At 43.6% G+C, this 23,713-nt stretch overlaps 1 protein-coding gene across 1 annotated transcript in view; it reads left to right on the top strand.

Moving 5' to 3' along the window:
- Positions 1 to 4,213: 4,213 nt before the first annotated feature.
- The window catches only part of LOC140467988 (adhesion G protein-coupled receptor E3-like), a 58,929-nt gene continuing 39,429 nt past the window's right edge, over positions 4,214 to 23,713 (top strand). The window contains exons 1-5 of the mRNA XM_072564110.1: positions 4,214 to 4,315; positions 7,016 to 7,084; positions 15,398 to 15,446; positions 21,692 to 22,005; positions 22,926 to 23,045. Of these exons, the coding sequence (XP_072420211.1) occupies positions 7,054 to 7,084; positions 15,398 to 15,446; positions 21,692 to 22,005; positions 22,926 to 23,045 (514 nt within the window). The 5' untranslated portion in view covers positions 4,214 to 4,315; positions 7,016 to 7,053. The remainder of the gene's footprint in view (positions 4,316 to 7,015; positions 7,085 to 15,397; positions 15,447 to 21,691; positions 22,006 to 22,925; positions 23,046 to 23,713) is intronic.

Raw genomic sequence — 23,713 nt, 5'->3', positions numbered from 1 at the left:
TGAAGTTTGAGAGGGAGGATCTGGAATCAGATATAATTGTATTACAATTGAGTAAAAGTAATTACAAAGACATGAGGGAGGAACTGGCCAGAATTGAATGGGAGGGGAGCCGAGCAGGGAAGACAGTGGAACAGCTACGGTGGGAGTTGCTGGAGGTAATTCAGGAGGCATAGCAGAAATTCCTCCCAAAGAAGAAGGAACATAGTAAGGGAAGGAAGAGGTAACCGGAGCTGACAAAGGAAGCTAGAGTCTGCATTAAAACAAAATCTGGGAAGCCTTTAAAAGCCAGAAGAGTAATTTAAAAAGCAATCAGAGGGGAGAAGATGAAATATGACAGTAAGCTCATTCGTGATCTGAAAGAAAATCACAAAGGACTTTTTAGTAAGCCATCAGAGAAGACAGAGGCAAGAGTGAACAATGGACTGCTGGAAAATGAGGCTGCAGAACTAGTAATGGGGAGGAAAGAAATGGTGGAGGAACTGAATAGGTACTTTGCAGTGGAAGACACCAGCAGCAAACCAGAACTTTAAGAGACTCGGAGCTTAACTGAGTGTTATGGCCAGTTACCTCAGAGAAGGTGTTGGGGAAGCTGAAAGGTCTGGGAAAGGAATGAGCTGGAATGAACTCAACATTGAGCTCTCCAATTTCAAATAACTTCTCTTCCCATTCCCCGACTCCTTTTCCAGACCAATGGACTGCATCCAAACCAATGGACTACACCCAGAGATCTGAAGGAGATAGCTGAGGAGATTGTAGAGGCGTTGGTGGTGATCTTTCAGGAATCACTGAAGTCAGGAAGGATGCCACAGGACTGCAATATGGCTAATGTAACACCCCTCTGTTTAATAAGGGAGGGAGGAAGGCAGAAAACACTATTGGTCACTTAGCCTGAATTTGGCAGTTGGTAAGATTTTTAGAGTCCATTATTAAGGATGAGATAGTGGAGTACTTGGAAGTGCGTTGTAAAATAGGGCTGAGTCAGCTTGGCTTTATCAAGGGGAGGTCATGCCTGACAAATCTGTTAGAAGTCTTTGAGGAGGTTCCAAACCAGTTGGACAAAGGAGAGACAATGGACATGATTTGGATTTCCAGAGGCCTTTGACAAGGTGCCACACATGAGGCTGCTAAATAACATAAGAGCACATGGTGTTAGGGGCAAGATACTGGCATGAATAGAGGATTGGCTGACTGGCAGAAGGCAGAGAGTAGAGAGAAATGGGTTTTCAGATGGCAGCCAGTGACTTGTGGAATTCCGCAGGGGTTGAGAGTTGGGACCACAACTATTCATATTATACATTACCAATCTGGACAAAGGAACTGAGGCCATTGGTGCTACGTTTTCAGAAGACACAAAGGGGGAGGGATAGGTAGCGTTGATGAAGTGGGGGGGGGGGGGTGGGGAGGGGGGGCGAGGGGGTCTGAAGAAGAAATTAGAACTCATTGCTACAGAGAGATGTGGAGACCAGGTCATTAAGTGCCTTTAAGACAGAGGTAGATAGGTTCTTGATTGGGAAGGGGATGAAAGGTTACAGGGAGAAGGCAGGAGAATGGAGATGAGAAACATATCAGCCATGATCGAATGGTGGAGCAGACTCAGTGGGCTGAATGGCCTAATTCTGCTCTTGTGCCTTATGGTCTTATTGAAGGGTTATGAAGACCGAGCAGGAAAGCAGGAATTGCAGCCGAGGTTAGATGAACTATGATCAGAATTAAATGGCGGAGTAGGCTCGAGGGGCTGAATGACCTACTCCTGCTCCTCATCCTTATGTTCGAAAATGCCTTTCAGTTTCTCAAAACCTGCTTGGTATTGCTTGGCCCATACCACCTTTCCTTTCTTCTGCAATAAGTAGGGGACCAACAACATTGAAGATCATGATCAACTAAAAACCTCCCCACACACCTAAAAATCTCATCATTTCACATTTTGCGTGGAGGCTGAGAAACTGTACGAGTGCTTGTACCTTTGCAATTCTGGGTTGGAGATGAGCCACCTCATTGTCACATGTAAATTACCTGAGCCTTAGCCAGCTCACTCTGTGATAGTGACAGCTTCTTGTAATTTCTGGGGAAGGATTTCCAGCTGATGGTATTCAGGTTTACTACATGGTCACCCAAGTAACATATACCAGAAATAGGTTCTTCTTGAATCGGATAATTGAAGTATATTTACAAGATAAATTATTTGCATGGATGTGCAACCACACACAGAAACCTAGTCTGGTTTCCTTCCTTACTAATGTTACTGTATATTACGCAAACATAACTGATTAAATTATACAAAGTGAGAGAGAGAGACTGAAGATGAGGCAAGTACATTTATATTGGAATGTCATGTTACATACATTGTTCTCAGTTTTATTAATAGGGTCATAGATACAAGAGCAAGGAAGTGATGCTGATCTTGTATCAGACATTTGTCAGACCACAGATGTGCACAGTACTGGAAGCTACTTTATCGGAGTGATGTGAACAGATGTGAGAATGCAGAAGTGGTTGGTTCCAAGGAAGAGGAACTTCGGTGATGAGAATAGATTGAAGAATTTCAGATTGTTCCCCTTAGAGAGAGAGCTGAGCGGCGATTTCAGTTTCTCTCTGCATTTTCTATTTTTATTTCAAATCTCCAGTATCCGCAGTATTTCATAGAATCCCTACAGTGTGGAAACAGATCACCGACCCGACGAAGAGTATGCCACCCAAAAATATTCCCCTACAGTATTACTTGATATTTCCCCTGACTAATGCACCTAGCCTACATATCCCTGAACACTATGTGGGCGGCACGGTGGCACAGTGGTTAGCACTGCTGCCTCACAGCGCCAGAGACCCGGGTTCAATTCCCGCCTCAGGTGACTAACTGTGTGGAGTTTGCACGTTCTCCCCGTGTCTGCGTGGGTTTCCTCCGGGTGCTCCGGTTTCCTCCCACAGTCCAAAGATGTGCAGGTCAGGTGAATTGGCCATGCTAAATTGCCCGTAGTGTTAGGTAAGGGGCAGATGTAGGGGTATGGGTGGGTTGCGCTTCGGCGGGGCGGTGTGGACTTGTTGGGCCGAAGGGCCTGTTTCCACACTGTAAGTAATCTAATCTAATCTATGGACAATTTAGCATCGCCAATTCATCTAACCTGCACGTCTTTGGATTGTGGAAGGAAAGCAGAGCACCCGAGGGAAACCCACACAGACACTGGGATAACGTGCAAACTCCACGCAGGCAGACGCTGGAGACTGGAATCGAACCCAGCCCCCTTATGTTGTGAGGCAGGAGTGTGAATCACTGACCCACTGGGCTGCCAAGAGCAACTCTGTTGCTGTTATTTAAAAGTGACCCATAAGTCTGGTCTAAGTTAGTTTGAAGAAATCATTGACAGTCTTCATTGAACTTGTGAACGTCAGCTGACCCTACTTGGTAGCGATATCTGAAATTGTTCATCAGTGTCCGTTAAAAAAAATGCAGTTTTAAAATGTTGTAAGAAGCATTCTGACTGGAGTATCACAGAATGGAAAGCTCAGTATGATGTTAGAACAGGATGTTGCCTGAGCTGGAGCATTTCAGTGATGAAGAGAGATTGGACGGACTGGTGTTGTTTTCCATGGAGCAGAGGAGATTGAGAGGGGACATGACTGAGATGTATGAGATTATGAGGGGTATAGATAGAGCAGACAGGAAGAAATGTATCCCATTGTTGGAGGGATCAATGACCAGGGGTGTATAGGTTTAAGGGATTGGGCAGGAGACACAGAGGGGATGTGAAGAATGTTTTTCACCCAGAGGGTGGTGGGAATCTGGAACTCACTGCCTGTCAGGGTAAGAGAGGCAGAGACCCCCATCACATTGAAGAAGCATTTAGATGTGTGCTTGTGATGTCAAGGCTATGGAATTTTTCTGTGCCTCTGTATGACTCTGCAACAGAAGCTGGATGCAAGTGCTTTTGATTATGGGAACTCTGCATCCCATATATGTAATATCTGCTGATAATTATCTTCATTAGACTTTGTTAAAACTGGACAAAAAAAGCATTTTCATTTCCCTTTGCATAACAAATACTATAACAACTCACAAGTAATCTTGCATCACAGCTGATTTTTATTCTTATCTGAGTTGGACAGATTATGATCACATCACAAACACGTATCATGTGACTATAAGACTGATATTCTTATTGCACAGTATGCAATACACGGAATGAATTTGCAGATATCCTCACATCTCCGCTGTCACAAGTTGCACTGAGGAGGGGATCTCTTCCCAGAAGATTTTGGGAGACTGCGAAATTGACTGATTACACTACCCACTCCAAAGACTCACATTTTCTACAAAACTGTAAGTTCGGTTGCTGATCATTTGATTCCTTCCTCCGACAGAGCAGAGAACTGGGATCATGATACATATTCAGTTTGTCGTCCCACAAATTGAGGAAGAATACTTTGTGTAGATTAACTGCGCTAAAACTGCTAACTTCACTGAATATTAAAATTACCCTCATGAAGCGGACAGGTTTGTGCTTTTTGGAATGTAAAAGATAAATCCTCCTACCCCTGCAGGATTTCCAAAGGCTCTCATGAGAGGAATATTCTCCCAGCATTGACCCCCTCAATCCCCTTAACAATCCGACATGTTTCAATGAGATTTATAGTCCATTTCATCAATTTTTTTAAAAATTCCATCACCGTCCTCATCATGTTATCAACCTCTGGGCTTCCTCTCAAGGTTCTCCTGAAAGAAGCACAAGCAGATATCTGAGGAGGGGGGGGGCGTTCTCTCTGATCCCTACTGATTATTCAATTCATAGAAGCAGTGGGGGTGCAGTCACTCCAATGCAGTGGTTCTGAAATTACTTTGCAGATCTGTGTAGTTTCCCTTCCCTGATGCAATTTCTCAGTCGGGAAACTAACACCTTAATCAGTGCCTGAACAGCAAAGAAATGTGGTTGCATAGTGGATCAGTGATTAGCAATGCTGCCTTTCAATGCCAATAACCTGGGTTTGATTCCAGCCTTGGGTGACTGTCCGTGTGGAGTTATCTGTTCTCTCGATGTCAGTCTGGGTGTGCTCTGGTTTCCTCACACAGCTCAGAGATGTGCAGTTTAGGTGCGACTGGCTGTGCTTAAATTGCCCATCATGTCCAGTGATACACAGGCTAGGTGAATTAGCCATGGGGTATGCAGGTCTAGAGGGTGAGGGAGCTGGGACTTGGTGGGTGCTGTTTGGAGGATCACTATGCGTTGAATGGCCTGCTTCCACACTGCAGAGATTCTAAATAAAAGCCTGTTTACAAGATTCAAGCTGGTTGCCTTAGTTCAGAGTAAATAACATGTTGGCTTACAGTGTGTGCACATATGTATTTGCTCACGTGGTAATGTGAATAACAGATCTTGAGATATTAATTTTAAATGGTGGTTATTGCATTTACATAACACCTTTTATGATTTCAGAGCATCCTGAAGGGTTTTGCAGGTGGTTAAATGCCCCTTGTAAATTGTGTGCTGGTCCCTTGGAACATCCTGTCATTAATGTGGACCGTGGGATTTGAGGTCTCCCCAGTACTTGCAGACAATCCTGTCGAACCAGGAAACTCTCCCAGTCTTGCTGTGTGGGGCACATCAGAAAGATTCACAGGTTGAGAAGTGAACTAACCTAGCCACGCTTTGACACATCTTGTCTGGTTGTCAGGTGGGACTTGAACCCAGAGCTTCCTGGAATGGGCAACACTGCTGTGTCTGCATGGGTTTGCTCCGGTTTCCTCCCACAGCCCAGAGATGTGCAGGTTAGGTGGACTGCCATGCTTAAATTGCCCATAGTGTCCAGGGGTGTGCAGGCTATGTGAGTTAGCCATAAGAGATGCAGGGTTATAGGGTAGGGGAGGTCGGTCTTGGTGGTATGCTTTAGGACAGCATGGTGCCCAGTGGTTAGCACTGCTGCCTCACAGCACCAGGGACATGGGTATGATTCCAGCCTTAGGTGACTGTGTGGAGTTTGCACATTCTCCCCGTGTTTGTGTGGGTTCCCTCCAAGTGCTCCGGTTTCTGCCCACAATCCAAAGATGTGCAAGTTAGGTGAATTGGCCAATTTAAATTGCTCACGGTGTTCTGGGATGTGTAGGTTAGGTGCATTAGAGTCTAGATTAGAGTGGTGCTGGCAAAGCACAGCAGGTCAGGCTGCATCCGACGAGCAGGAAACTCGATTTTTCGGGCAAAAGCTCTTTGTCGATTTTCCTACTCAGATGCTGCCTGACCTGCTGTGCTTTTCCAGCACCACACTAATCTAGACTCTGATCTCCAGCATCTGCAGTCCTCACTTGCGCCTAGGTTAGGTGCATTAGTCAAGGGTAAATGGAGAGTAATAGTGGAATGCGTCTGGGTGGGTTACTCTTCGGAGGGTCATTGTGGACTTGTTGGGCCGAAGGGCCTGTTTCCACACTTTACGGATTCTATGATTCTAAAGGTAAGGATTCTATTCTATGATTCACTCAGATCCTGTCATCACCAGTTGTTGGCATTGGTTAAGGGACAACTATTGTCCAGGGTACCAGTGGGAACCTTCTGCTTCAAATGTTGCCCTGGGAACACTCTATACTGAGCCAAGACAGTGGGTAGAGCCTATGCCATAGTGGGCTGAAATGGTGAGTAGAGTCTCACTGCATAATGAGCTGAGATTGTGAGTAAATTATCATTGCATAATGAACTGTGATGGTGAGAAAATTCTCACTGTATACTGAGCCACAATGGGTGAGAAGATGCTCACTCTACCCCGAGCTGGGACGGTGGGTAGAGCCTACTCCATGCTGAGTTGAGATGGTCGATCAATTAATTAATGTGACATCACGTCCAAGAGGCAATTCCGACAGTACCACTCCCTCTGTGCTGTGCTGGAGTGACGTAATTGAGACGGATTTGAATTCACAAACCTCTCATTCTGGGTGAGACAGAAACAACCAACTGCAATTGAATTAATATTATCAATACACCTGCAATCGCACTTGTGAAATGTGAGTGTTGTGATGACTGTTCTCAAATATCTGCAGATCTGTGAGGGTGTTTCAGTGCAAGGAGGACAAGGAAGATGAAGAGCTGGTACTGTTTTGCATCTCATGGTATGTTTGGTTTCATTGTCTGAGATTACCTACAAGATGATGGATGTCTGTTTTACAATGTTACATAATGCCTTCAGTATATTCCCTACACAGGAAAATGGTTGTTTTTTGTTTCCCCTTCATGATACGGTAGTAACACTGACAAGTCTAGTATTTATTGCCCTTCGGGAGATGATGAAAGCTGTCTTCTTGAACTGCTGCAATACCTGGGGTTCGGGCCAAGAGAGATGTGGAGCGAAGGTTCAGAAATCACCACAGATTTGAATTGATTTATTCCTTTTCCTCAATTCTGTGATACAGGCAAGCTGACAAGTTTAACATTTCTTGCAATCCCTCATAACAGGGGCATATCTTCTTGAACCACTGCAGCATAGAATCCCTATAGTGTGGAAACAGGCCATTCAGCCCATACAAACAGCCCTTCAAACAGCATCCCACCCAGACCCACCTCTCTAAACATAGCCCTGCATTTCCCATGTCTAACCCACTAAGCCTGTGCATTCCTGGACACAATGGGGCAATTTAGTATGGCCAATCCATCTAACCTGCACATCTTTGGACTGCAGGAGGAAACCAGCACACCCACGGGGAGAATGTGCAAACTCCACACAGACAGTCACCTGAGGCTGGAATTGAACCCAGAAGCCTGGTGCTGTGAGGCAACATTGCTAACCACTGAGCCACCGTGCCACGTGGTCACTGACACTGATTCTGAGGACCCCATTCCAAAAATTAGCTCATTCACTGTCATCTGTCAATCTGTTCAAATTGCAACTTGATAATCAGCCACAGCACAGTGGGGATAGTATTGGCCCCCATGTAAACACTTCGACTAATATTGATCTGTTGTTCAGAGTCATAGAAAATTTTAGAGTCTTTACAGCACGGAAAGATCAGCCATCGTATCTGCGCTGGTCATCAAACATCTGCGTATTCTACTTGGAGACAATCATCCGAGATGTTTGAGACATTAAACCATAGGAACATCCACAGGGTTTATATATGACCTTGTGAGTTAGCAAGCACAAAAAGAAATGTGGATACTGGAAATCAGAAACAAAAACAAAAATTGCAGGGAAAACTCAGCAAATCTGGCAGCATCTATGGAGAGATAAGCAGAGTTAACGTTTCATGGCCAGTGACCCTTCTGTTTTCTCCACAGACCTGCTGAGTTTTTCCAGCAATCCTGTGAGTTAGTAATAAGTCCCAAGGTCATAGAGTCACAGAGTCATCGAGTTCTACAGCACAGAACCAGGCCCGTTGGCCCGAACTGGTCCATGCCGAACAAAACGTCCAACCACACTATCCCCATTTCCCTGCACTTGGCCCATGTCCTTTTAAACCTTTCCTATCCATGTATTTGTTCGAATGCCTTTTAAATGTTGTTAATGCTCCCCCCCCCCCCCCAACCAATTCTGCAGGCAGCTCGTTCCGTATGCATTCTACCCTCTATGTAAAAAAAGTTGCCCCTTGGGTTCTCTTTTATTCTTTTCCCTCTAATCTTAAACTGATGCCATCTCGTCCTTGACTCCCCAGCCTTGGGAAAAGACTCAATGGTCTGAGCTATAGTGAGAGGTTGGACAAGCTAAGACATTTTTCTTTAGAGCGTAGAAGGCGAAGTGGGGGACCTTATAGAGGTTTGTAAAATCATGAGAGGCATGGATAAGATGAATGGCAGGTGTCTTTTCCCTTGGGGTGGGGGATTTCAAAACAGGGGCATATTTTTAAGGTGAGAAGAAAAAGATTTAAAAAGGACTTGGTGGGGAATTGTTTTGCACAGGGAAGAGTTCATGTGTTGAATGAACTTCCAGAGGAAGTGGTGGTCACCCTAAACCTATGCCCTCTAGCTTTGGACTCTCCTATCCTGGGATAAAGACCTTGCCTATTTACCCTATCCATGCCCCTCATGATTTTACAAACCTCTATAAGGTCACCCCTTAGCCTCATAAGCTCCAGTGAAAAAAAGCTCCAGCCTTGGGTGGCACGATTGCTCAGTGGTTAACACTGCTGTTGAACAGCACCAGGAATCTGGGTTGATTCCAGCCCCAAGTGACTGTCTATATGGAGTTTGCACACTCTCCCCAGGTCTGTGCAGGTTTCCTCCGGGTGCTCCAGCTTCCTCCCACAGTCAAAAGATGTGCAGGTTAGGTCAATTGGCCATGGTAAATTGTCCAAAAGTATGTGTAGGTTAAGCACATTAGTCAAGGGCAACTATAGGGTAGGGGAATGGGTCTGGATGGGTTACTCTTTGGAGGGTTGGTGTGAACTTGTTAGGATGAATGGCTTGTTACCATACTGTGGGAATTCTAATTCAATCCAGCCTCTACCTATTGTTCAAATCCTTCATTCCTGGCAACATCCTGGTAAAGCTTTTCTGAACCCTTTCAAATTTCACAACACCTTTCTCATAGCAGGGCAGCCAGAATTGAATGCCGTATTCCAAAAATGGCTAACCATTGCCTTGTACAGCCACAGCATGATCACCCAACTCCTATACTCAATGCACTGACCAATAAAGGCAAGCGTACCCAATGGCTTCTTCAGTAGCCTGTCTACACATGCCTGAGAAGGATGCATGGGAATGGTGTTGGGACACTGAAAGGAGGAATGGAAGTGCCAACTGGAATTGGTGAGGGAGGACACCTTAAACCTGACAAAGAATGGACTGCAGACGCTGCAAGAAGGCCGGCATATCTAGAATACAGGTTCCTAAAGTAACACCTTCTACATGGAGGAATGATGTGGACAAAGTTAAAGATTGCACAACATCAGGTTATAGTCCAACAAGTTTATTTGGAAGCACTGGCTTTTGGGGCACTGCTCCTTGATCAGGTAGCTCTTCATCAGCTGAAGGATGACAAAGGAGCAGCGCTCCGAAAGCTAGTGCTTCCAAATAAATCTGTTGGACTATAATCTGGTATTGTGTGATTTTTAACTACGTGGAGGAAGTGAGTGACGTCAGAGGACAAGTTGTTCAATTTGCGAATGGTTTCGGCCAGGTATAAACATTAATATGACCCCGAGTTTCTGGTCACCTCTCTGTCCCTCAGCCTCTTACCCACTGTCCCAGTGAAGTTCAAACTGAACTTGCAATTTCCAGGCACAATATCCAGTTTAAAAATTTCACTGTCACCAGTTTTCAGAGAATTGTCGTGTAGTCTACTTTTCCCACTTGGACGTCCTCTAGGTCGACCAAACCGCATGACCACTGTTTTTTTGTCATTGGGTCTGTCTTTCCTCCACTCCATCACTGTCCCACTTTTTCATTCAAATCCCTCCCCCCCCCTTTCCCTGGTAAAATTTATACTTAAAGCTTTTCAGTTCCCCTGAGAGATTGTCCATCTGAAACCTTAGCTGTTCCTCCCTCCCTCCACAGGCGTTGCTTGACGATACATAACGCATTTGCTGCTTTTATTTGACAGTTTTAAAACTGAGGTGTTATTTCAGCGGGGGACCAAAGGTCAGTGAACACAAGGGTGATTGGTGAGTGGGACCTTAGTGTAAGGATGAGTTCAAAGGTGACTGCCTCCTGGCTTTCTGTCGAGGTTCATGCACTGCTCCGTGCAGGGTATAATTCTCTCTGGTATTTACCATGAATTTTACACAGCAAATCTGTTCACCCTCAGCCAGCAACTCCAGATCCAGTTGTGGACGTCTGAGCAACTTTGCTGTGCATTATATTCTCTCTCTCTCTCTCTTTCTCTCTTTCTCTCTCTCTCTCTCTCTCTCTCTCTCTCTCATTCTTTCGCTTTCTCTCTCACTTCAAAAGCACACTCTTGGCTGCAAAACATTTCGGGATTCTTCGAAGTCATGAAAGGCACTATACAAGTTCAAGCTCTTGCTCTTGCATTTTCTGCCCATTTTCAACGGAAACACTGGCTGTTTGTTGTCCCCTCCTGTCAGTTAAAGGGGAACAGAGGGGGCAGGGAGTGACTGTGAGCCTCCAGCAGAGAAGCGGTACAGATGTTGAGTGGACTGCTTCAGCTGTGATTTCATTTTCCCACTCTTAAAAACGTGGAGCTGCCTAGGATTCTAATGGTGAACTGAGTGTCCTCAAACAGAAACGATTCACTGCAGCCTTAGCATGAAACCAATACATTGGGTTAATATTCAATGGCTAGCCCTCAGATTTCATAGTCAAGACCACACCATAGCCAGAGGACTCTGGTACAGTCTCCTATTGGAGACACATGAGATTTCTCTAACTCCTGTTAACATATCTAACAGTAAATATAACCCATAGTTACTGAGACTGAACTACCACCTAACTAACTAACACTAAGTCAGGTTTGTCTGTGGTAATTATTTGTGCTCCATTCTCCACCACCTGCTACTGACAGCCCTCAGATCAGCATAAAAAGGATGATAAAGGGAGATAATGGCCTAGTGATATTATCAGTGGATTAAGAATCATAGAATCCCCACAGAAACCTGTGTTCAAATTCCAGCCTCGGGTGACTGTCTGTGTGGAGTTTGCACATTCTCCCTGTGTCTGTGCAGGTTTCCTTTGGGTGCTCCGGTTCCTTCCCACAGTTTGCGGATATGCAGATTAGGTGGATTGGCCACGTTTAATTGCCCTGCAGTGCCCAGGGATGTGTAGGCCATAGGAAATGTGGGGTTGCGGGCTCTTGGTGGGATGCTTTTCAGAGGGTCAGTGTGGACCTGATTGGCTGAGTGGTCTGTTTCCACACTGTAGAGATTCTATGATTCTAAGCCTTGGGTGTATTTACAGAAATGCATTGCAATAATTGTGCGATCTTCATAATCAGATCTATAGAACACTTCCTTTGAACAGAACCTGTAAGAGAGGTTCCTTCTTGCTGATCATAACCCTGTCAGGTGTTGCAGAATTGTGCTGGGAGGAAATCTTACTGCCTGACTCATTTCTGGTTGTCACGTACAGGGGAAGCAGCACAACCAAATGATCATTATCTCCAGTGTTATGACCAGAACTCATGCTAAATCTTGACAGGACAGATCCCAAAATGACAGCTGGTAGACCCTGACAGGGCTTCTTTTTAGAAAAACTGTAAAATACTGAGCACAATCACCAGAGTCTGCTGGTGTACCTTTAACAACAAGCAGCAATTATTTATCAAACAAGACAACAAGTACTTTATATATTTGACAAAGATAAAAAAGGATTGGAAAATTATCATTTCAGATACCCAGAAAAGGATATAATTTTCACTGTCTCTGTTCCCAACAATATCAATACAAATTCCTCAACCCTAACAAACATTCATCATGATCTTTACGCCAGCTCTTGCTCATACATGCAATTGGTTTCCATTTGGTGAATTTCTATGCATTTACCTCATGCATTCCATCAGCTTGCACCTCTCCTTGAGACTATGAAAGTAACTGGAAACTAAATAACTCCAGAGCACACACTCGATTCCCTGAACTCAGACTCCAGGAGTGTTATAGGATTCCTTACCAGAGAGTTTAGCATCGCTATCTCCAGTCTCTGGCATATCCACACACTGACTGTTTTGCTGCAATTGTCCACGGCCTTGGTGAAACCACATCTGGAGTATTGTGTGTAGTTTTGGACTCGTTATCTGAGGAAGGATGTTCTGGCTATGGAGGGAGGGCAACAAAGGTTTATCACACAGATTCCTGGAATGGCAGGACATGTGTATGAAGAGTGATTGAACGATTGCGATTTTATTCATTGAGGTTTAGAAGGGTGAGGGGGATGTCAAAGGGGCCTATAGCATTCTAACAGAACCAGAAAGGGGTGAACAAAGGAAGGATGTTCCTAATGAGTCTGGAACCAAGAGGTCACAGTCTCAGGAGACAGGGTAGGTCATTTAGGAATGAAGATGAGGAGTAACGTCTTTACCTAGAGGGTGGGGAACCTGTGGAATTCTCTGCCACAGAAGGTGGTTGATGCCAAAACATTGAATGTTTTCAAGAGGGTGTTAGATGGAGTTCTTCAGGACCAAAGGGTGTATGGGAGGAAGAATGCACAAGGGAGTTGGATGAGCAGCCATGATCATATTGAATGGTGGGGTAGGCTCAAAGGGCTGAATGGCTTATTCCTGCACCTATTTGCTATATTTCTATGACAGACTGACTCCATTTTGTATTTACCTATATGTTCCTAGATCCTTGTCGCTAGACAACAACAGAGTTTATTTACTAGCTTTATTGAATGCTCAAAACTACTGAAGCCCCATCATTTCACATCCAGGGTTGCATTAACAATGTCCTGTATGTGAGTAACCTCCAGCTCTCCTGGCATCAAGCTCAGAAGACCAATGTTAAAGCATGAAATATAAACTATGTTTCCCCCGGGTGAAGGTAGGTACTGCAGATGCTGGAAACTTGAGTCAAGATGAGAATGGTGCTGGAAAAGCACAGCATGTCAGGCAGCATCAGAGGAGCAGGAAAATCGACATTTCGGGCAAAAAGCCTTTCATCCCTCTTCCTAACATGCACAATATAAAACATAAATTAAACTTAAGATTGCACATTGTTCCTAAGTGCTGAAAAGAACAGATACATAGTTTTATCAGGAATTTGATAAAAATTGTTGATTTCATAAATCACCACATTGTAACAGTAAATGAGAGGAGATGGTGACATTGTGTTAATATTTCTGTGTTAGTGGTGCAGAGATTCAGACGAATCAAAATGGATTCAAATTCCACTTGAACTGTTGCTAGAACTGAAGTTCGACTAACCTAATCTATATCTAAAGCTCGATAATGGTCATGAAGTGATCAAAAGTTCCATCATGAGGGGCATGGATAGGATAAATAGACAAAGTCCTTTCCCTGGAGTGGAGGAGTCCAGAACTAAAGGGCATAGGTTTAGAGTGAGAAGGGAAAGATATAAAAGAGACCTAAGGGGCAACTACTTCACGCAGAGGGTGATACATGTATGGAATGAGCTGTCAGAGGAAGTGGTGGAGGCTGGTACAATTGCAACATTTAAAAGGCATTTGGATGGATACATGAAAGGAAGGGTTTGGAGGGATATGGGCCGGGTGCTGGCAGGTGGGACTAGATGGGGTTGGGATATCTGGTCAGCATGGACGGGTTGGACCCAAGGCTGTGTTTCCGTGCTGTATATCTCTCTCACTCTATGACTCTATATCCCTGAATTAATTCAGTCACAAAGTAATACAGCACAGAAATAGACCTTTTGGTCCAACTCATCCATGGTGACCAGATATCCTATACTGAACTAGTCCCATTTGCCTGAATATCTCTCGAAACTCCTCCTATTCAGATTCTTTTAAATGTTATAATTGTACCACCTCCCCTACTGCTTTTGGCAGCTCATTCCATACATGCGCCACCCTCTGCATTATAACAAACGCCCTCTAGTTTTGGACTCACCCACCTTGGGATAAAGACTTTGCCTATTTACCTTATCCATGTCCCTCATGATTTTATGAAATTCTGTAAGGTCACCTCTTACCCTCTGACAATCCAGGGACAAAAGCCCCAGCCTATTCAGCCTCTCCCTACAGCTCAAACCCTCCAACCCTGGCAGCATCTTTGTAAATCTTTTTCTACACCCTTTCAAGTTTCACAACATCATTGTTATAGCAGAGAGACCAGAAGTGTACGCTGCATTTTAAAAGTGGCCTCACCAATGTCCCTTACAGCTGCAACATGATATCCCAATTCCTATACTCAGTGCACTGACCAATGAAGGTGATTGTGCCAAATGCCTTCTCCACCACCTTGTCTGCCTGCAACTCCACTTCAAGGGACTATTGAAAGTAAGTCCAACTAATTGTGGCTTTGGTTAAACCAATAACTCTTTGGATCACAAGTGTCCTTTCAGGAATGAAACCTGCAGTGACGGCAGACGCACAGCAAAACGTTTGACTTTAAGCAATTCTCCTGGATGCCTAGCAAGCCACTCAGTTCAAGGGCAGTTAGGGATGGGCATCAAATGCTGGCCTCGCCAGCGACAGCGACATCCTGTGCAAAAATTTTTTTAAAAAGTCCTTTCAGGGATAGGCTGAATAGTGTGGAATGCTTCCATCTTTGTCTCTCTACCTTTCTCTTCTCATTTTCCAAATCTCCTTAAATCTCATCCATCCTGATATCTCATTCTGTGCCTGCACCCATGACATAGTTTGGGGGCTGTCAAAGCTGCTACGTGAATGCAAGTTGCAGTTGTTGTTGTTTGATTAAATTATTCCAGGAAAAAAAATCACGAAGCCCACGTAAACTAAACAACTCAGTGCACCACAAGAAATCTCATTTCCTGATGCACTCCCTTATTAATGTATTTTCCAAAAACTGTTCCCATATAATTAGGAAATATATATTTTTTGTTTCCTAGCATTGCTGTTTTGGACTATCTGGAATGAAAGCACAGATGGATATGGTAAGTCATGATACTTTTAGTTTTAGCTTTTTGCTCTTTTAGTTTGGAGTCCTTTTGTCCAAAGTGCCCACTCCTTTTACGCAGTGGAAACAGTGCTAAAGCATACGACTGTATCAGTTATTTTATACTTGCAATCACAATGTATCGATGTGGTGGAAGTTTGCAATAAATGGTGGAAGGAGACAGAATATGTTCATTGGGTGTGGAATCATATCGGCAGAGCAACACTGCTTACATCCTGTGAGAGTCTGTGTTGGAGCCTCAAGTAATCACTGTGTTGAAGGGTAGGGTTTACACAATTAATGGTAGAGCCTTGGGTAGTGTTGTAAAATAGAGAGACTTAGGAGTGCAAGTACATAATTCTTTGAAGTGTGATGGTTAAAAATATTTGGCATGCTTGCCTACATTGCCTTCACCTTTGAGTATAGGATTTGCGACATCATATTGAGGTTGTACAAGACATTGCTGAGGCCTCTTTTGGAGGACAATGTCCAATTCTGGTTGCCCAGTAATAGGAAGCAAAATGTTAAGCTGGAGAGATACAGAGACATTTACCAGGATGTTGCCTGGTATGGTTTGAGTTATAAAGATAGGCTGGGACTTTTTTCACTAGAGATTAGGAGGTTGAGAAGTGACCTGACAGAGGTTAATAAAATAATGAGGGGGTATAGATAGAGTTAATAGTAGTTGTCTTTTCCCTAAGATGGGGGATTTCAAGACGATGGGGCATATTTTTAAGGTGAGAGGAGAGAAATTTTAAAAAAGACATGAGGGGCAAACAGATGGGTGGTTTGTCTGTGGAATAAACTTCCTGAGGAAGTGATGGATGTGGGCTTAAAAAGCATTTAGATAAGTGCATGAACAAGAAAGGTTTGGAGGCATATGGGTCAGGAGCAGGCAAGTGGGACTAATTTAGTTTTGGATTATGGTTGGCATGGACCTGTTGGACTGAAGAGTTTGTTTCTGTGCTGTCGGACTCTATGACTCTAAAATCCTCTATAATGGTATAAAAGGCAAATACACAAATTTGAAGGTTAGAAAAGATGGGCTGTGTTATAAAAAACACAGACTGTAGTGTGAAATTGAAAAGGCACTTTGTTAGGTTGAGTGAATTGGTGAAGATGTGGTAAATTAGGACAGAACAAGGTACTACTGAAATGATGTAAATCTGGAAAGTCAAGGCCCAAGAGGACCTTGAGCATCCTCCTTCATGAATCAAAGTGATGTCATGAACAGATTATAGAAACTAAGCAGAAAAGGTTCACAATAGACAAGCCTTTCTATGCACAAAGGGGTAGAATTCAGACTTCAGCTGTAAAGGCGCACAGTCAGTTACCTGAGTGAAAAGGGGACCAAGTGAGAATGAAACAACTCCACAGAGACTGGTATTCCCCTTCACCAAGTCACCCTTGATTTAAATGTAGAGAGTCCTTGACACTGATTCAGCTCCATCAGAGCCCACTCTCAGAGTGAAACAGGATGTCTGACACTCCTGTTTATTTCTTGAACCTTCAGGCTCATTGCTAGGAACACTACCACTGTTCCACAAGAGAGCCCCATTCATTTTATTAATTTAACCTATTTTTCTAATCAACCTGTTCAGAGATGTTAGTACAGCTCGGGAGCAGGTGGCACTTGAACCCCAGTCTCTCAGTTCAGGGATAGAGACTCTACTTCTGTGTCATAAGAGGACTGCTTCATCTCCTGATTTTTTTTTATTTTCACTTCCATCCAACATGGTTAAATAAGATATATAGAAGTAGAGCTTTAATTTTTTACAACAATTGATATATTTTTCTAAAAAGCCTGTTCAGAGATGTTATTACACACATCTGGAGCAGTCAAGACTTGAACCCATGCCTCCCTTTGCAGAAGTAGGAACACGACCACTGTGACACAAGAGGACCCTCAGCTCGAAATTTTTAAAAAAATTAACCTATTTTACTGTCAATCTGTTCAGAGATTCAAATAACTGCAAACGACCAGTATCCCAACACCAAGTCATGGCATTCCTGTTCCTATCTGTCAGCCTATGCTCCCTGATTAGACCAGGTTAACAGCCCTAATCAGGAAATTCAGATTCTGTGAGGACCACCTGACTGACGTTGTTACAATCTCTACAAAGTATATCTGGATATTTAGTTTAAAGGGGAAATTTGTGTTGGGGGGGGAAGGTGCTTCAATTCAGATTAATTGCAAAAAGTAAAGAATGGGAGGTGAGCAGAAGATAGAAGATGCACAGGTTACCTGGAGTAAGGCCAGTGGTGAAATGATGAACCTCAATGTGTTGCAAGTGCAGGGAAAGAAACCGGCTGGTGGGTAAGATTGGCATTTATGATCTTTACAGTAAGATCTATAATTAAAGTCAATTTTATTTTGTTCTCTATGTTTGAAAAAAAGGGCTGCTTCATATATTCTTGACTTTGTTGTGAGCAGATTACAATAAAGTATAAACAGCAGGGATCTAGAGAAACTAAATTATAGTGATGGGTGATGTGTTGCTGCAGCAGTATGTAAGAACTACTGGACACCAAAGTGATCCAGGAGAACACATTTATATTGAATGTTTGCAGCTCAAGGAACTGAATTGAGGAACTAGAGTCTGAGCTACAGAATTTTTCCAATATCAGGGAGGAGGAACATTACTCGGACATTTTGTTCCAGCAAGTTTTGAGAAGATTTGTAGCTCAAGTTAGGGTTCTGGATGTAGGTTTGCTCGGTGAGCTGAAAGGTTCATTTTCAGACGTTTTGTCACCATACTAAGTCACATCTTCAGTCAGCCTCCAAATGACGCTTTTTTTTCCCAGGAGACAGTCACATCGATCAGATGAGGTAATTCAAGTTTGGTCTGAGATCAGGGACAGTAAATGAATTAGCGATACAAATAGAGGTTAATACATATGATGTTATAGTCGTCATCGACATAGTTGCAAGGCGGTCAAGTCAACACATAAACATTCAGGATTCTGCGATTTTTTGAAAGGACAGGCAGGATTGGAAGATGTTGGGCTGGCTTTGCTAATGTAAGATAAGGGTGGCACAGTGACCAGTGGTCAGCACTGCTGTCTCACAGCGCCAACGACCTGGGTTCATTCCACCCTCAGGTGACTGTCTATATGGAATTTGAACATTCTCCCTGTGTCTGTGAGTTTCCTCCAGATACTCCATTTTTATCCCACAGTCCAAAGATGTGCAGGTTGGGGTGGATTGGCTATGCTAAATTACCCATTGTGTCCAGGGATGTGCTGATGAGGTGGGGTAGCCATGGAAAATTGTTCAAGAATGTGCGGTTTAGGTGGATTGGCAATGCTAAATCGCTGATAGTGTCCAGGGATGTGCAGGCTAGGTGGGTCAGCCATGGGAATTGTGGGGTTACAAGGATGGGGTGGAATGCTGTTTGGAAGGTCAGTATCAACTCAATGGGCTAAATGTCTTGCTTCCATATTGCAGAGATTATGTTTAAAGAGAATTTGGAATAAGAACAATTGATACCTTTATACCCATGGCTACTACGGAAGCGAGGGAAGAGATTTCTGCGCCTTTGGTGATGATCTTTGCATCCTCACTGACAACTGAAGTTATACCAAGTGATTTCAGGGTAGCAAATCTTATTCCCTTGTTCAAGAAATAGAATAGGGATAACCCTAAGAATTACATATCAGTCAGTCTTCCATCTGAGGTAGGCAAATTATTGGAGAGGATTCTGTGAGACAGGATTGATTATTATTTGGAAAATCATAGTTTGATTAGAGACAGTCAGCATGGCTTTGTGAGTGGCAGGTCATACCTCACAAGCCTTATTGAATTTTTGCGAATGTGACAAAACACATTGATGAAGGTAGAGCAGTGGATGCGGTGTATGTGGATGTTAGCAAGGCATTTGATAAGGTTCCCTATGGTCAACTCATTCAGAAAGTAAGGAAGCATGGGATACAAGGAAGTTTGGCTGTTTGAATACAGGATTGGCTAGTCCATAGAAGACAGAGGGTGGTGGTAGTGGATGGAAAGTATTCCTCCTGGAGCTCGGTGACCAGTGGTCGTCTTCAGGGATCGGTCTGGGACCTCTACTCTTTGTGATTTTTATAAATTACCTAAATGAGGAAATGTAATGTTGGGTTAGTAAGCTTGCCAATGACTTGAAGGTTGGTGGAGTTGTGAATAGTGTGGAGGGCTGTTGTAGTTTGCAACAGGTCATTGACAGGATACTGAGCTGGGCTGAGACATGGCTGATGGAGTTCAACCTGGAAAAGTGTGAAGTGATTCATTTTGGAAGCTTGAATTTGAATGCAGATTACAGGATTAAAGGCAGGATTCTTGGCACTGTGGAGGAACAGAGGGAACTTGGGGTGTACATTCATACATCCCTCAAAATTGTCACCCAAGTTGATCAGGTTGTTAAGAAGGCATATGATCTGTTAGTTTTCAATAACGGGGGATTGAGTTTAATAGCTGCAAGGCTATGTTGCAACTCTATAAAGTTTTGGCTGGACCACACATGGAATACTGTATTCAGTTCTGGTTGCCTCATTATAGTAAGGATTTTGAAACTTCAACGAGAATGCAGAGGAGATATACTGGGATGCTGCCTGGACTGGAGGGCATAATTTAGGAAAAGCGATTAAGGGATCTAGAGCTTTGGAGTGAAGAAGGATGAGATGTGACTTGATCGAGGTGTACAAGATGATGAGAGGCATAGAAAGATTGGATAGCCCTTTTTCCCAGGGCAGAACTGGCTAACATGCAGGGGCATAATTTTAAGGTGATTGGAGGAAGGTTTAGGGGAGATGGCAGAGGTTTTTTTTACACAAAGAGTGGTGAGTGCATGGAATTCACTGCCAGCAGTGGTAGTAGAGTCAGATACATCGGGATATTTAAGGGACCATTGAATAGGCACATGAATGATAGTAAAATATAGGGTATGTAGGTTAGTTTGTTCTTAGAGTACAGTAAAAGTTTGACAAAATATCGAGGGCTGAAGGGCCTGTACTGTGCTGTACTGTTCCATGCTCCAATAGGAAAGAACAAGCTTGGCTCAGAGGATCTATATGAGTGGAGTTAAGAACAGGCAGGGGATGAAGGCACTGATGGGCCAGGAAGTCTAGGATCATGGGATGTAATCTAAAATGTAGAGCTCGAACCAGAGTGGAACATTGAAACCACCTTTCACTCCAACACAGAGTGGTAAACATTTAGAACTCTAGTCCAGTGTCAGATAAGTTGTTAACTTTGAGTCGGACACTGATTAAATTTGTTGCTAACCAACAGTATTAATAAATACAAAGCAATGACCATATTAATCTGAAGATCAGCTGAACCAGAGGTGAAAAACAGCGATTAGAAGCCCCAGTTTGATTTGGATATGATTTTTTCAAAATTTCATTCATGGCTAGACCAGCATTTATTAACCATCCCTAATTACCCAGAAGGCAGTTAAGAACCAATTATGTGTTGCTGTGGGTCTCGGCCAGACCAGGTAAGGATGGCAGATTTCATTCACTAAAGGACATTTGTGACCCAGATGGGTATTTCCCAACAATTGGCAATGGATTCACAGTCATCATTAGACCTTTAATTTTGAATTCTGTTTTATTTGGGAAGCAATGCCCTAACGGTGTTATCACTGGACAGTTAATCTATAGACCCAGATTTAAACACAGGTTTAAATCCCGTCAGGGCAGATGGTGGAATTTGAATTTGATGACTATCTAGAATTGAGACTCTAATGATGACCATGTATCAATTGTGAATTGTCAGGAAACACCCAGCTGGGTCACTAATGTCCTTTAGGGAAGGAAACTGCCATCCTCACCTGGTCTGGCCTAAATGTGACTCCAGACCCACAGCAATGTGGTTGACTCTTTACTGCCCTCTGGCCAATGATGCCCTCATCCTGTGAAAGGATTTAAAAAAAAATCAAATTCCACTATTTGTCATGGTGGGATTCAAACCAGAAAATTCCCTGGAAAATTATCTGAACCTCTGGATTAACAGTCCAATGATAATACCACTAGGCCATCACCACCTCATCATTTTGAAGATGAATTGGGACCAGTGTGCCTTATTCATCAGTTTTACCGTGTGCCAGACTGCCTGATAGCACAAGGGATTGTTTGACACCACAATATCTGTTTTGGCTACATCTGCAGACTGTGATCTTAAAAGCCATTAGGTTTGATTGTCGCTGCTCAGTGTTGATAATACACTCTCTTCCACAGTGCATGACCATAATTTCATTCTCTTTACAGCGAGTTTCCACTTCTTCAACAAAGCGAGATCCTCCATCACTCTGTATTTCATTGGTTCTAATCATCCATCAGCAATATGCTGCGAGCGGAAGAGCTGTCCCCTTTCTTATTGTAACTCCCAGTTGATTTTAATGAAAGGAAATCACACCACCTCTCTGAATTCGAAATACCAGTTCACTGGTGACCTAGAGAAAGGCAAGGTGTCCTTAACCATACACAATGTGAGCTTGGGAGATAGTGGCAAGTATTGCTGCCGCTTAGAGTATACTGAGCCTTCCAACAACAAGCATGTCATCATCGACCTCAACGTTACAGATGGTGAGTCCATGCTAATTATCAGATAATATTCTGTTCTCAATCTGAAGGGCAGGTAGTGCCATCACCTCCAACATAGAAAGAGCAAGGAAACAGGTCTCTGTGCCATCACCACTATACAGACAAGATGGGCCAAATGGTCTCTTTTTGTGCTGTAAGCTTCTTTGGAACTCTTTGTTTGCAGTAAATGGAGGTGATATATACTGAGTTAACAAAGTCAAAGTGTTGCTTTAGCAGAGCAAATATCCGCAGTAGCCTCGCACTGCCATTCTGATGGACCACAGTTGAAAGTTGGGCAACCTTGCCAGATCATCGAAGGTTTAGAGACAGGATTTGTTTTGCCTGGAGTCTAATCTGGGATATTCCATTAGTACTTGAAGTGGGCCAGTGTTGCCCCCCCCCCCCCCCCCCCACCCTGAAAAGCAAGGTTCTCTCATAGTTCCTAGCACTGAGTAGGATATTTAATCAGGGTTTGGAAGACATTTACCAGGATGTTGCTAGGTATGGTAGGTTTGAGTGATAAAGAGTGGCTGGATATTTGGGACTTTTTTCACTGGATGGTAGGAGATTGAGAGGCAACCTCATAGAAAGATAAGGTTGATGGTTATTGTCTTTTCCCAAGGATGGGGGATTTCAAGATGAGAGGGCACATTTTTAAGGTTGAAGGGTGTGTGGGCGAGGGAGTGCTAAGTGGGATGGGAACAATCATAACTGACGTCTGGCACTAGGGATAACTATCAAGCGTAGGTGTGATCAGATTCGGAAATCCTACATGCTGGAGTGGTGGGATCTCAAATTGGCTCATTATTCCAAAATCCATTACAGAGGGGGAGCAGCTATGTGATTATGTTTTTGTGTGTAATTCGTGTATTATAAGCATCACATCACAAAAATACAAAATATTCTTCCCTTATTCCCATTAGATCGTGAAGTCGGTTTCACTGAAAGGTACAAAACCACTGGGAGTAAAATCACGACATCACAAGCTGAGGACACCACAGCGATCATTGACGGTTACACAGATATAGGTGACAAGGACTCTGGTAGGTCTCTGCTTTATTCACCTGTATGCCTGAGTTAATGATAGAAACCACTTTTAAAGCTTACGTTGGGGACTGTTTGCAAACAATGACAGTTAACAAGGGATTGCTGTAATATGTGGACAACCATAACTTCCTTCACATGTCAGTAAAGCACCTTGCAAACAGCAACACATCATGACATCCCATCAATCAGATACCTCTTGGGTGTCTCAGTGATTAGCACTGCTTCCTCACAGTACCAGGGACTCGAGTTCAATTCCACCCTCAGGCAACTGTTGATGTGGAGTTTGCACATTCTCCCCATCCCTGTGTGGGTTTCCTCCCACAATCCAAAGATGTTCAGGTTACAGTGGATTGGCCATGCTAAGTTGCCCATAGTGCCATGGGATTGCAGGTTGGTAGGTGAGCCATGGGAAACGCAAAGTTACAGGGATAGGATGGAATGCTTTTTGGATGGTTGATGTAAACAGGATCATAGAGTTCCCAGAGTGTGGCCCATCCAGTCCATTATGAGACCCTGGAAGAAACCCACGCAGACACAGGGAGAATGTGCAAACTCCACACCAACAGTCGCCCAAGGCTAGAATCTAATGTGAGTCTCTAGTGCTGTGAGGCAGTAGTGTGCTGCCCCTTGCCATTGCCCTGGGCAAAAGTGCCAAAAGTTTGTT

The sequence above is a fragment of the Chiloscyllium punctatum genome, chromosome 46 (assembly GCF_047496795.1).
Source record: "Chiloscyllium punctatum isolate Juve2018m chromosome 46, sChiPun1.3, whole genome shotgun sequence".
NCBI lineage: Eukaryota > Metazoa > Chordata > Chondrichthyes > Orectolobiformes > Hemiscylliidae > Chiloscyllium > Chiloscyllium punctatum.
The sequence above is the reverse complement of the archived record's forward strand: the minus strand, read 5'-3'. Positions and strand labels throughout refer to the sequence as shown.